Source organism: Rhinatrema bivittatum, chromosome 1 (genome assembly GCF_901001135.1).
Source record: "Rhinatrema bivittatum chromosome 1, aRhiBiv1.1, whole genome shotgun sequence".
Classification (NCBI taxonomy): Eukaryota; Metazoa; Chordata; class Amphibia; order Gymnophiona; family Rhinatrematidae; genus Rhinatrema; species Rhinatrema bivittatum.
In genome coordinates, this window is record NC_042615.1 from 98,639,660 (window position 1) to 98,654,005 (window position 14,346).

Sequence of the window (14,346 nt, forward strand, 5' to 3'; positions counted from 1 at the left end):
GCAGAAAAAAAACATGAGGTAGATATTCAAAAAGACTATCTAAGTAAGTTAGCCAGATGAAATTTATCTAGCTAACTTACAAGGAATATTCAGCAGCACAATTAAAAAATTTCTACTTTGCCAGATGAGTCATATCTGGCTAATTTTAGACCTGTTATTGTGAAGGTCTAACTTATCAGGTTAACTTAATTGGTTAAGTCTGTATATCAGCGTTTATCCAGCTAAGTTAACCAGATAAGTAACTCTTCCACAAAACATTCATTTCCTGCCTACCGCTTGGCTGGATAAATACTTATCCGGATAAGTGGCAGCTGCTAAATGCAGCCAGATATTCAGCCACCACCACTTATCTCACTAAGTGGCACTCAATATCGACCTCCTTATGTCCCATCTAGTTTACTCATCCACACCAACTGTTCAGCTCTACAATTCCTATCACTCCCTTAGAGATCCCTTGTGCTTGTCCCATGTTTTCATAAATTCATTATACTGTTTTGTCTTCATAACTTGGGAAATTGTTCCAGGCATCCATCACCCTTTCAGTAAAAATAATAGTTCTCCTAGGATAAGCATGATGGTAATTCACACATGTGGGTGACATCATCTGATGGAGCTGGCACAGAAAACTTTTGTCAAAGTTTCTAGAAGCTTTTGCCAGCATGCTGAGCATGCTGAGCATGCTGCTATCCATGTCCTCCTTCAGTCTCTTCTTTTCCACAGTGCAGTTGCCTCGCGGTTCGTGGAGCTGCTCCTTTTTCAGGTTTTTCTCCAGAATTTCAGGTTTTTCTCCAGAATTTCATGTTTTCCCGGTTTTTTCCTCATCGGGTCCCCCTTTGCGATTGGTAGAGATGTGAATCGGAACTGAAATCCGACCCGATTCTGGTTCCGATTCACATCTATAGCGATTGGTGCCTCCTCAGCAGTAGGTCTCTTTTCCCTTTTCTCCAATTTTTTGTGGTCAATTCCCGACTTCTCACCTCATGATGTCCGCCAGTCATCGACCACACGCCGGGACTTTTGGTATGGCGATGACTGGTTTTCATCAGTGTCCCTAGTACCTGCGGACCATGTCTATCACGGATCCGCACAAGGTTTGTATCCTTTGCCTGGGGGCCTCGCACAATGTCCATCGGTGTTGTCTCTGTGATCAGATGACTCCCAAAGGCCGTCAGGCGATCCTCGACAAGATGGAGAAACATTTCGGTAACCCTAAGTCTACTCCTTTCACTCCTGCGTCGGAACCATCAACACCAAGAGGCTGCGGGAAGCCCCTCGATACGCTCCCCCTCGCTGCTCCTCTCGCCAGTTCTTCTACAGATCGTGGGGTCAGTGATAGGTCCTCGATGGTTTCACTGCTGTCCCGGACATCAGGATTCTCTGCTTCCTTGGCGCCGGGGAAAGACCGGGCCGAGCACCAAGGGAGATCCCGAAAGCATCACCACTGGTCGCCATTGGTATATGGCTCCGGTTCCGGGCAGCACCAGCAGCTGCCGGGCCGCCATTGAAGTAACACCGGCCGCTGGAGCCCCCATCCTCCAATGCTCTCGGTAATCCCAGGCGTTCCCCACCGAGATCTGTGCCAGGTACTGTGACACCTCGGAGATCCAAGGAAGATGCTTCGTCCCCCTCCCTCAGTCCTGGTCACTCCGGACTTTCAGGAGGAATTGGACCGCAGCATGCAATCCACAGTGCTCAAAGCACTCAGAGCGTTGAGATGCCGGCCCCTCATACCGGTGCCCAAGCCCCTGCCCTTGATGCTAGCACCTCTGCTCGAGCATCTGGAAGTCGTCTTAACCACCCTTCTGATGCAGCCGGTGCCTGAGGGACCTTCAGTTTCCCGTTGGCCACTGATGCCCTCCACTGGAGCGATTCCAGTTCTCGGGTCCTCCGAGGAGAAGGATGCAGCTGGTACTGTGTTCCCCAGACCATGGTTCCCTGAGCCTTTGCCGTATCCTTCCGACTTTCTGCGGCCTCCACTCCCCTCCGTGCCAGGGGAACCGTCGATGCCCATGGTGCCCCCAAGGCCTCTGCATCCTTCAGAGCCTAGGATTGATACTCCTCGCGGACCTCACCCTCGTCATGCTGGGCTTATTGAGGAGGAGAGGACCCTTACAATCCCTGGGGAGATAATTCCATGGAGTCATCCTCATTTGATTCGGACGACCCCCTTTCAGACCCCTCCCCGCCAGAAGTGAGGCATCAGTCACCACCCCCCCCCCGGGGACTTATCCTTTACGTGATTTGTGAGAGCTATGGTCGATGCCATTCTGTTACAGCTAGTCACAGAGGAGGATGCATGTCTTAAGATGCTGGAGGTGCTCCAGTTCATCAACGCCCCTAAAGAGATTGTGGTGTTCCCAGCCTCAAAATCTTTAAAGATCTCCTCCAGATGTGAGAGCACCCCATTTCTATCTCCCCCGTCAACAGGAAAGCTGACACCACTTATTTGGTTCAGCAAGCCATGGGGTTTGAGAAGCGGCACCCCACCACCACCACCACCAGTTGGTGGTCGTGGTGTCTGCCCTCAGAAAGGCCCGATGCTCCCACACATATGCCTCAGCCCCTCCAGGATGGGAGCATCAGGAGCTGGATGCACTCGGCAAAAAGGTGTTCCAGGGCGCCATGCTGCAAGCCCGCATTGCCGCCTACCAACTATACATGACCCAGTACAACTGGAACCTCTGGAAGAGGGTCCAGGACATTGTGGAAGGTCTGCCTCAGCAACAGCACGAGGCGCTTTCAGGCATCGCCCTCCTGGGTCTGGAGGCAGGTAAGCATGAGGTGTGTTCCTCCTATGATGTCTTCTAGACAGCGACCCAAGTGGCCACACTGGTTATTGGCACCCAGAGAATGGCCTGGCTTAGGGCTTCCGATCTCCATCCAGGACAGGCTAGCCGACATCCCCTGTATAGGTGAAAACCTCTTTGGGGATAAGGTCCGGGATGCGGTGGCCCAGCTGAAGGACCATTATGACACCCTTCAGCAGCTTTCCGCCAGTGCCTCTGATACCCCAGCTTCAGCCAGGAAGGCCTCCAGGCAGGGGTCCAGAAAACCCTTTTATAGGCCCATCTTGCACCAGTTCCAGGGGCCTCTCTCGCTAGCAGCAGGCACCTTGACCCCAGCCAGCCCCCCCCAGCAAACCCCAGCCATGGGGTTTTGACTGGCAGTGAGGGAGTGACAACCAGTTGACCATATCCCTGTCAGAAGATGCCCCAGTAGGGGGTAGGCTTCTCGGCTTTGCCCATACTGGGAAGAGAACGTCTAAACTTCAGTCTGATTCCGGAGATCTCTCCCCCATGTCCATCGTGGGGTTCATCCGCCCACCAGGTCATACTTCAGACAGAACTCACTGCCTTCCTCGTGGCAGGCGCAGTGGAACCGGTCCCTCGCCTTCAGCGAGCTTGAGGATGTTCTATTCAAGGTATTTTCTCATTCCGAAAAAGAATGGTGTCTTGTACCCCATTCTCGAACTTTGGGTGTTGAACAAGTTTCTTGGAAGAGAAAAGTTCAAGATGGTCCCTCTGGGCACGCTGCTCCTACTCCTCAGAGAAGGAAGACTGGCTGTGTTTCCTCGAACTCAAAGAGGCTTACGTGCACATTGCCATCTTCCCCAGCCACCGGAAGTACCTCCGCTTTGTGGTGGGGAATGCACATTACCATTACAAAGTGCTGCCCTTTGGGCTGGCATCGCGTTTCTACCAAATGCCTAGGGATGATGGCCGCCTACCTCAGGCGTCGCTCAGTGCATGTGTTCCGCTACCTGGATGATTCATTGCTCATGAGCGACTCCCGCTCAGGAGCCTTGCATGCTCTGGCCCTGACGGGGCAGACGCTGCAGGTTTTGGGGTTTATCAACTTCCCCACGTCTCATCTCAGCCTGTCTCTTCAGCTGGACTTCATAGGCGCCAGAATGGACATGGCACAGGCAAAAGCTTTTTTGCCCAAGGACCGAGCAATTGCCCTTGCCTCGCTGGCTACCCTTATACGGAACAGACGGAGGGTACCAGCCTGCCTTCTGCTCTGGCTGCTGGGCCACATGGCGGCCTCTGTCCATGTGACCTCTCTGGCTCACCTCTGCATGAGGAGGGCCCAATGGACCTTGCAGTCCCAGTGGCGACAGGCTTCCCAGGATCTTGAGGCTCCTGTCACAATCACGGACCCTCTGCGAGGGTCTCTATCCTGGCGGCAAGATCTTTCCAACCTGGAAAAACGACTTCCCTTCCAAACCTCTCCGCCCCAGGCAATTCTCATCACCAATGTTTCTGCTCAGGGCTGGGGAGCCCATATGAATGGTATCCACACACAAGATCTCTGGACTGCCTCCGAAGCCTGCTGTCTGATAAACTTCCTGGAGCTTTAGGCAATCCGGTATGCCTAAAGTGACCAGTTGTCGTCCAAGGAAGTCCTGATTCGGATGGACAACCAAGTTACAATGTGGTATATCAACAATCTGGAAGGCATGGGTTCATTCCTGCTGTGCCTGGTGACGGTGCAAGTGTGGATTTGGTTTCTCTCGCAGGGGATGTGTCTGCATGCCACGTACCTGCTGGGTCGTCTGAATGTCTTGGCAGATCACTTAAGCTGCTCCTTTCAGCCTCACCAGTGGTGCCTCAACCCGGGAGTGGCGGCCAACTGTTTTGCCGCTGGGGCACACCGGATGTGGACCTCTTCACTCCTCTCACAACTACAAGGTAAGCAAGTTCTGCCACCTGTTGTCAAGGGACGGAAAGCCGTCCTGTGATGCCTTCTGCCTTCTCCCTCCACTGGGGAGAGGCCTGCTGTATGCGTAGCCCCCCTCTGCCACTCCTGCGGAAGACATTGCTGAAGCTTCAACAGGACAGCAGGACCATGATCCTGGTGGTGCCCTTCTGGCCACGTTAAGTCTGGTTCCCCTTCTGCAGGACTTGACAGCGCGGGCCCCCATCCAGCTGGGGACACCCATCTCATTTTTCAGAATCAGGGCACTCTGCACCATCTGAACCTCCGGGCATTGGCCCTGACTGCTTGGATGTTGAGCACATAGTCCTTCAATGTGCAACTCATTTTTTCATGGAAACCTTGCACTCAGTGATAATGGCAGTACAGTCAGGGGAGTTCCTGACATCTCTGGATTTGACCGAACCATACCTGTATATTCCCATCTGACTAAAGCATCAACGATTTCTGTATTTCGCAGTTTTGAGGTGTCATTATCAGTTTTGAGCGCTTCCTTTTAGTTTGGCCACTGCGCCCAGAACTTTTTCCAAGGTCATAGTAGTGGTGGTGGCGGAGTTGAGAGAGGATAGGATCTTGGTACTTGGACAACTGGCTGATTCGGACCAAGATTGTGGAAGAGAGCCTCTGGGTCTTGCGCAAGGTGATCTCCTTATTGCAGGAGTTCGGTTGGGTCATGAACCTGGCCAAGAGTATTCTCCGGCCATCTCAGTCCGTAGAATATCTCGGTGTTCTGTTCAAAACAGCACAGGGCAGGGTATTCCTGCCGGATTGCCATATTCATAATCTGATGGCGCATGTGCATCTTTTGACGAACACAATACGCCCGACAGTGTAGTCCTATCTGCAGGTGCTTGGATGGATGGTGGCAACCCTGGAGGTGCTGCCATGGGTGAGGGCGCATATGTGTCCTCTTCAGTGAACTCTGCTGTCTCATTGGAGCCCAGAATCTCAAGACTATTTGATTCAGAATTTGCACTCAACTGCACTGGTGGTTAAGAGTGGATCACCTAAGGAAGGCGCTTTCCCTAAGGTCACGGACTGGCTAGTACTCACGACAGATTCGAGCCTCCAAGGCTAGGGAGCTGACAGAGCAGGGGTGCTGGAGTACAGAAATGTCTCTCTGGAACATAATCGGCTGGAAGCTGGGGCAGTCTGGTTGGCATGCTTGCAGGAAAATGTCATAATGCCTCTATATCACTCCATGGTGAGACCACACCTTGAATACTGTGTACAATTCTGGTCGCCGCATCTCAAAAAAGATATAGTTGAGATGGAGAAGGTACAGAGAAGGGCAACCAAAATGATAAAGGGGATGGAACAGCTCCCCTATGAGGAAAGGCTGAAGAGGTTAGGGCTGTTCAGCTTGGAGAAGAGACGGCTGAAGGGGGATATGATAGAGGCCTTTAAGATCATGAGAGGTCTTGAACGAGTAGATGTGACTCGGTTATTTACACTTTCGAATAATAGAAGGACTAGGGGGCATTCCATGAAGTTAGCAAGTAGCACATTTAAGACTAATCGGAGAAAATTCTTTTTCACTCAATGCACAATAAAGCTCTGGAATTTGTTGCCAGAGGATGTGGTTAGTGCAGTTAGTGTAGCTGGGTTCAAAAAAGGTTTGGATAAGTTCTTGGAGGAGAAGTCCATTAACGGCTATTAATCAAGTTTACTTAGGGAATAGCCACTGCTATTAATTGCATCAGTAGCATGGGATCTTTTTAGTGTTTGGATAATTGCCAGGTTCTTGTGGCCTGGTTTGGCCTCTGTTGGAAACAGGATGCTGGGCTTGATGGACCCTTGGTCTGACCCAGCATGGCAATTTCTTATGTTCTTAGGTTGGCGACAGGTTGCAGGATTAAACGGTCTCGATAATGTCTGACAATGCAGTGACAGTAGCCTATATCAATTAGCAGGGAGGAACCAAGAACCAGCAAGTGTCACAGGAAATAGACCAGGATCAAACAGTCCGGATAATGTTGGACAATGCAATGACAGTGGTTTATATCAATCAGCAGGGAGGAACCAAGAGCCAGCAAGTGTTTCAGGAAATAGACCGACTTATAGAAGGGGTGAAAGTGCATCTTCAGGAGATCTCAGTTTCACACATTGCAGGAAAAGACAACATAAGAGAGACTTTCTCAGCAGAGTCTGAACCCAGGAGAATGGGAATTGTTAGACAAGGCATTTCAGCTAATAGTGGATCTCTAGGGTCTGCCATTTCTGGACCTGCTGGCTACTTTTTGCAATGAAAGGTTCCTCAATTCTTCAGTCACAGGAGAGCTCCACAGTCTTTGGACATTGATACTCTCATGCAGGAATGGCCAGAGGACAAGCTACTGTATACCTTTCCCCTGTGACCCATGTCTATCTATCTATCTATCTATTTATTTATTTATTTATTTATTTGCAGGTTTTTATATACTGTCATTCAGTGTTCCATCACAACGACAGATTGGTTCGATGGGTCAAGAGTCACAGACGGATGGTGCTTCTGGTGGCACCAGACTGGCCCAGGAAACCATGGTATATGGATCTGCGATGGCTCCTAGTAGATTCCTCTCTCCTGTTTCCAGTTCACAGGAATCTGTTGCAGCAGGGGCCTGTGCTTCACGAAGATCCAACTCGATTTTATCTTATGGTGTGGCCCTTGAAAGGGCTCACTTGCTGAAACATGGATATTCTACTGCGGCGATTGCCATCTTGCTGTGAGCCCGAAAGTTTTCCACCTCTTTAGCCTATGTATTGGTTTGATAAGTGTTTGAGGCTTGGTTTGAAGATCAAAGGGTTTTTCTTCGTAAGGTTCAGATCTCGCTCATTTTGGAATTTTTTCAAGATGGTTTGAATAAAGGATTGGACCTTAATTCATTAAAGGTACAAGAAGCGGCTCTTGCCTGTTTCAGGGTTTAGGTGAATGGTGGACCCTTCTTGGCTCATCCAGATGTGGCCCATTTCTTGAAAGGAGTGAAAAATCGTCATCCTTCCTTGCGGTTACTAGTGCCCATGTTGAGTCTCAATCTGGGTTTGAATTTTTAGCGAGCCCTACGTTTTAACCGATGCGTAAACATTCCTTGTGTTTACTGACCTTGAAAATGGTATTTCTATTGGAGATTTATTCTGCGCTTATAATATCCAAGCTACAGGCCTTGTCTTGCTGGCTGCCGTTCCTTTGAGCAATACAGCTGTGTACTGTTCTTTCCTTTTTTGCCAAAGTGGTCTCGTATTTTCGCTTGAATCCATCCATTTTTCGTTATCTCTGGATAGAGAGAGAGTTGCGGAAGAATTTCACCTGTTGCAACCCTTGGATGTTAAGACACGTATCTGGAGGTTTCTAAACCTCTCAGAAAGATGGATCAACTGTTTGTCCTCCACGGTGGAGGTAAACAGGGTGAGCCAGCTCTGAGGGCTACGATAGCTCACTGGAATAAGGAGGTAGTTACAGCTGCGTCAGGTTATGGCTCATTCCACTCAGGCACTATCATAGGTGGAGGTTAGATTATCTCCCGTCAACATTTGCCAAGCTGCGACGTGGGCCTCCTTACACAACTTTACCAGGTATTATCATCTGGATGTGCTGGCCTGAGAGGATGCAGCCTTTGCACGTGCGGTTTTGACTGGACCGTGGGCAGCCTTCTGTCCTAATCAGGAGTAGCTTGGGTACATCCCCAACTGGTGCTGAATTCATCTGTATAGACGCTAAGAAATGAGAAATTACTACTTACCTGATAATTTACTTTTCTTTAGGATAGACAGATGAATCCAGCTTCCCGCCATTGGCTCTCAAATGAGTGTGCTGTGGTCCTCCTGCATGGCTATGTGGTCCAGGGGTTACTGTACGTGTTGATCCAGTCCCTAAACTAGTATTAATACATTCTTTGTCTGAGCTCAGTGTCTCCTGATGACTGAGTTCTGGAATGCTTTTCTCTTGTTTCAAGTTTTGTTAGTTTGTCCACAGTTGGCTTTTATAGAGAATACTGGCAGGCTGGTGTCATTGCAGGGATATATACTATGATGTTGACTTTGCTCTGTCTCCATCTGCTGGTAGAGGTGCATAACCCACTGGTTCTGAATTCATCTGTCTATCCTAAAGAAAAGGAAATTATTAGTAAGCAGTCATCTCTCATTCCCTCAAATACTTTATTTTTGCAGGGAGATTTTTCAGCGTTTTAAAGATATTGGGGTTGGTTCCAATTTTCCCATACTATTTTTATTTACTCACTGGTGCTTGTACCTCCCATGCTCTAGTAATTTATTACTCGAGTGGCTTCTGCCCTGCTGCCCCTGATTACTGTTGGTGAATCCTGCCCTTCTCGCCTGATTTTCCTGATCACTACTATGAATTCTTGCAGTGTTCTTTAGAACCAGGTTGTGTGTGCTAGGGAGGTGTGTGTGCATGCATGTATGTCTCTGTGTATCATCAGAATAGTTTCTCTTTCTGATAAAAACAAAATCTTTATTTACTCTCAAACTTGAAATATTTACTGTAGAATTATAGTTACAACCTTGTCTACATAACTTCTCCTTATAAACTATTTCAGTTCTGGAATCCTTTGAGTGTTTCTCATCAAAAGCCCAACAGTCTGACTTGTAAAAGTCAACGGGAATTGGAGAATTATAATCTCAATTTTTTTCATCTTGTAGGATTGTTGTGATCATGCTCAGATCTTTTTATGTTCCAGGCTTCTTCAGAGAGTGAGCAGAGAGCTAGCAGAATGGTATTTCCAGGATGGCCGGGCAGTTCTTGCTGCATGCTGCCATTTGGCTGTGGACAATATTGAGGTAAATTGCAAGAAATACTAAGGATGATATTCAAATGCTTTATATAGGTAACTTTTGAGTTACCCACTCGAAAACTTATAATATCCCCCCCCCCCCTCCTCCAACCACATAAATTTTGTGCATGCTTTTTATGCATATAAAATTTTTCTGCACAAATAGTGGCATTGATGGAGATGTTCTGAGGGTGAGCACACATATTGCATGTTATCTGGCTAAAATTACTCAAACAACGCTGGACAGAAAAAAAGCTGTCCTAACTTTATCCAGGTAAAATTACATGGATAACTTCACCTGCATGGCTTATCCAGGTAAGTTCTGCTCCATGAAAAGTTAATCTCGAAACTTTACCTGGATTAATTTGCCATTCACCAGCTCTCTTAATTTTGAACTCACTGTATCTGTTAATTAAGTAATGTTCATTTCATATATTTTGAAAGAACTGAAAAATGAAATTTCAGACCTACTGCTGGTAATCTGTAAATTATTAAAATCAGCTATAGTACCTGAAGACTGGAGAGTGGCCAATGTAACACCAGTTTTTAAAAAGGGTTATAGGGGTAATCTGGGAAACTACAGACCTGTGAGCTTGATGCCAGTTCCAGGAAAAATGGTTGAAAGTATTATAAAGAGCAAAATTACTGAACATATATATATATATATGCTGCCTTGGAGGAGGAAGGTCTTATGATCAGAGAGCATCAAACTGGTACAGTAGGAAATAATCCTGTAGCAAGGAACTGCTTTCCAGGTGCTGCATTGTCCTCTCACACCAAGGATGTCTCTCCCAGGGCTTCTGCCAAGGAGGGAAGAGTCAGGTTGGCGGACATAGTTGGTGATTCGATTATTAGGAATGTAGATAGCTGAGTGGCTGGTGGGCATGAGGATCACCTGGTAACATGCCTACCTGGTGCAAAGGTGGAGGAGCTCGCACGTCACCTAAACAGGATTTTAGACTGTGATGGGGAGGAGCTGGCTGTCATGGTACATGTGGGCATCAATCACATAGGAAAATGTGGGAGGGAGGTTCTGGAAGCCAAATTTAGGTTCTTAGGTAGAAAGCTGAAATCCAAAACCTCCAGGATAGTATTCTCTGAAATGCTCCCTGTTTCAAGCGCAGGTCCCCAGAGGCACAAAAGCTCTGGAGTCTCAATGCGTGGATGAAACGATGTGCAAGGAAAGAGGGATTCAGTTATGTAAGGAACTGGGGAACCTTTGGGGAAGGGGAAGTCTTTTCCAAAGGGATGGCCTGCTGGTGCTAACCTTTAAAAAGGAGATAGAGCAGCTTTTAAACTAGAACAAAGGGGAAAGTCACTCAGCAGCGCATGGTTCGGAGGGAGGTATCTTCAAAGGATAGTAATGAAGCATTAGAGCTAGGGGATTCCCAACAAAGAGGATCCATTAATAACAAAAGTAGTCCAAGTGCCTGTAATTAAAAACTCACCTGAATTAAGATTCCAATTTGACCCTGAAAACTGAAAAGCAGAATGTTAATACAAACAAAAAACAAACTTTGAAATGTTTGTATGCTAACGCCAGACGTCTAAGAAGTAAGATGTGAGCATTAGAGTGTATAGCAGTGAATGATAGACTTAATTGGCAAATCAGAGATATGGTGGAAAGAGGATAACCAATGGGATAGTGCTATACCAGGTACAAATTATATCACAATGACAGAGAGGAGCGTCTTGGTGGCAAAGTGTCGATATTGCCTGGGATGGCATAGAGTCCAACAGAGTAAAGATCCTGCATGAGACTAATTGTACAATCAAATTTTATGGGTAGAAATCCCTTGTGTGTTGGAAAAGAGAATAGTGATAGGAGTATTCTACTGTCCACCTGGCCAAAGTGGTGAAACGGACAGTGAAATGCTAAGAGAAATTAGGGAAACTAACCAAATTGGTAATGCAGTAATAATGGAGAGATGTCAATTACCCCAATATTGACTGGGTAAGTGAAACATCAGGGCATGCTAGAGAGATAAAGTTCCTGGTTGGAATAAAAGGCAATTTTATGGAGCAGTTAGTTCAGGAACCAACAAGAGGGAGCAATTTTAGATCTAATTCTCAGTAGAGCACAGGATTTGGTAAGAGAGGTAATGATGGTGGGGGTCACTTGGCAATAGTGATCATAATATGATCAAATTTGAATTAATGACTGGAAAGGGGGACAGTATGTAAATCCACGGCTCTAGCACTAAACTTTCAAAAGGGAAACTTTGATAAAATGAGAAAAATAGAAAAAAAGTGAAAGGTGCAGCTACAAAGGTAAAAAGTGTGCAAGAGGCATGGACATTGTTAAAAAATACCATCATAGAAGCACAGACTGTTAGAGATCTAGCTCCTACGGAAGGGAGGAGTCAGCAATCTGTTATAGATATACTCCTCAAGAAGGGAGGAGTTAGCAATCTGTTATAGATCTGGCCGCCAGGGAGGCGGAGTTAACAATCTGTAAGCGATTACCCCGCCAGGGAGGCGGAGCTGGCAATCTATTATGGATCTGCTCCTCAGAGGGGAGGAACTAACAATTTGTAATACTCCGTAGATGGAGTTAATAATCTGTGGTGGGTTGGCTCCCACAGAGTGGCAGTCTGTTATGATACCACTCTAGTAGTGTAAGTAATAAACACTTAATGGAAATTGGTGAATCCTTGGGCCAGTGACAGCGTGCCCAGGAGGATATCCTGAGAGGGACCACGGGCTAGGCTGGAGTATGGAGACAAGCACAGATAGTTCTTTTATTAGACAGGAAGTAGAACTACCAGAGGTGGCAGTAGTGAGCTGATGTGCCCGGCAGGGCTGAAGTCCCTCCGATACTGGAATTGCGATCTCTGAGTTGCTGAGCTGTAGAGAGAGACTATAGATAGTGAGTAGCCAGGGTATGCTGGATACATAATCAGTAGTAGATGATACACTCACAATTGTAGATATCTGTAATGGCTTCTATGCAACAGAGAGTCTTCAGTATATTCAGGAATAGGAGCCGTGAGCAAGTACTGGTTCCTGTATGCAGTCTGGAATAAAAACTCACAGTATCTGTGTATGAGATGGCTTCTGGAATAGAAGAGAGTCTTTGGAGGGATTTAGGAACATAGGCCCACGTGGAGCGAGTACCGGTTCCTATCTGTAATCTGTAATAGTAATTCACAAGATATAGGTTTGCGATAGCTTCTGAGATAGAAGAGAGTCTGTGAAGGGTTTTAGGAACATGGACCCTCGTGGAGCGCGTACCAGTTCCTATCTGCAATATGAAATAGTACTGTACCAGATAGAGGTATGCAATAGCTTCTGAGATAGAAGAGAGTCTGTGAAGGGTTTTAGGACCATGGGCCCTTGTGGAGCGAGTACCGGTTCCTATCTGCAATCTGCAATAATAACTCACGATCTCCGTACCTGCGATAATGTCTTAGACAGAAGACACTCTTCCGAGATTAGGAACATAGGCCCTCGTGGAGCAAGTACCGGTTCCTATCAGTAATAGCACTCACAGTGTTCACGTCTGCGATCGCTTCCAGGCAGTAAGGAGTCTTCTGAGCATTCAGGGATGTAGGCCCTCGAGGAGCGAGTACTGGATCCCGTCTTAGCAATCTGAAATCAAGAAGAGAGAGTGGGGCCCCTAAGGAGCGGGTACCCCTGGGTAAGTTTGTGGAGGCAGAGCAGCAAAGAAAGAATTCCCCTTGCTAACTCGATCCGTAGTTGCAAACAAGACCTTTTAAGTTAGAAGCGGATGATGTCACTACGGGGGGACACCCCCGAGGTTCGCGCCCTTGCCGGTACAAACTCTGAAGCACGTGCCCTTACATCATCAGGAACATGGCAGATCTGCAGCGTCAGGCCAGCCCGGGGATTCCAGGGAGAAGCGGCGAGGAGAAGCCGCAGCAGCATCTGTCTATCAGACCCGAAGGGAGTTGCCACAAAGGTAGAGAGGGTGGAACGAGGGCAAGAATAGGCACGAATGCAACACAGACCAGATGTATTCTATGCATTAAGAAAGGTGGAAGGAAGACAAAACGATTACCAGCATAGTTAAAAGGTGAGGTGAAAGAAGCTATTTTAGCCAAAATATCTTCCTTCAAAGATTAGAAGAAGGATCCTTCAGAAGAAAATAGGATAAAGTATAAGCATTGGCAAGTTAAATGCAAGACACTGATAAGACAGGCTAAGAGAAAATGTGAAAAGAAGTTGGCCCTAGAGGCAATAACTCACAATAAAAACTTTTTAAAATATATCCAAAGCAGAAAGCCTGCAAGGGAGTCGGTTAGACCGTTGGATGATCAAGGGGTTAAAGGGGCACTTAGAGAAGATAAGGCCATCGCGGAAAGATTAAATGATTTCTTTGCTTCAGTGTTTACTGAAGAGGATGTTGGAGAGGTACCCATTCCAGAGAATGTTTTCATGGTGATAATTCTGATCAACTGAAACAAATCACAGTGAACCTGGAAGATGTGGTAGGCCTGGTTGACAAACAGAAGAGTAGTAAATCACCTGGACTGGGTGATATACACACCAGGGTTCTGAAAGAACTAAAAAAAAATTTGTAACCTATCATTAAAATCATCCATTGTACCTGAAGATTGGAAAATGGCCAATGTAACCCCTATATTTAAAAAGGGATCCAGGGGAAATGCGGAAACTAGAGACCGGTGAAGCCTGATTTCAGTGCCGGGAAAAATCGTGGAAACTGTTATAAAGAATACAATTACAAAACATTTAGATAGACATGGTTTGATGGGACACAGCCAACATGGATTTACCCAAGGTAAATTTGACTTACCTCACAAATCTCTTCCTTTCATGGATTACAAACTGGTTAAAAGACAAGAAACAGAGAGTAGAATTAAATGGTCAATTTTCTCAG

General features: G+C 46.9%; 1 protein-coding gene across 6 annotated transcripts in view; it reads left to right on the forward strand.

Moving 5' to 3' along the window:
• WDR17 (WD repeat domain 17) overlaps positions 1-14,346 on the forward strand; it is a 533,217-nt gene that overhangs the window by 403,535 nt on the left and 115,336 nt on the right. For all 6 annotated transcript variants that reach the window (XR_003852810.1, XM_029578099.1, XM_029577946.1 and 3 more), the window contains one exon: positions 9,393-9,492. Coding sequence is in view for 5 of the 6 variants with exons in the window: in XM_029578099.1 (XP_029433959.1) it covers positions 9,393-9,492 (100 nt within the window). In the remaining variant the exon portion in view is untranslated. The remainder of the gene's footprint in view (positions 1-9,392; positions 9,493-14,346) is intronic.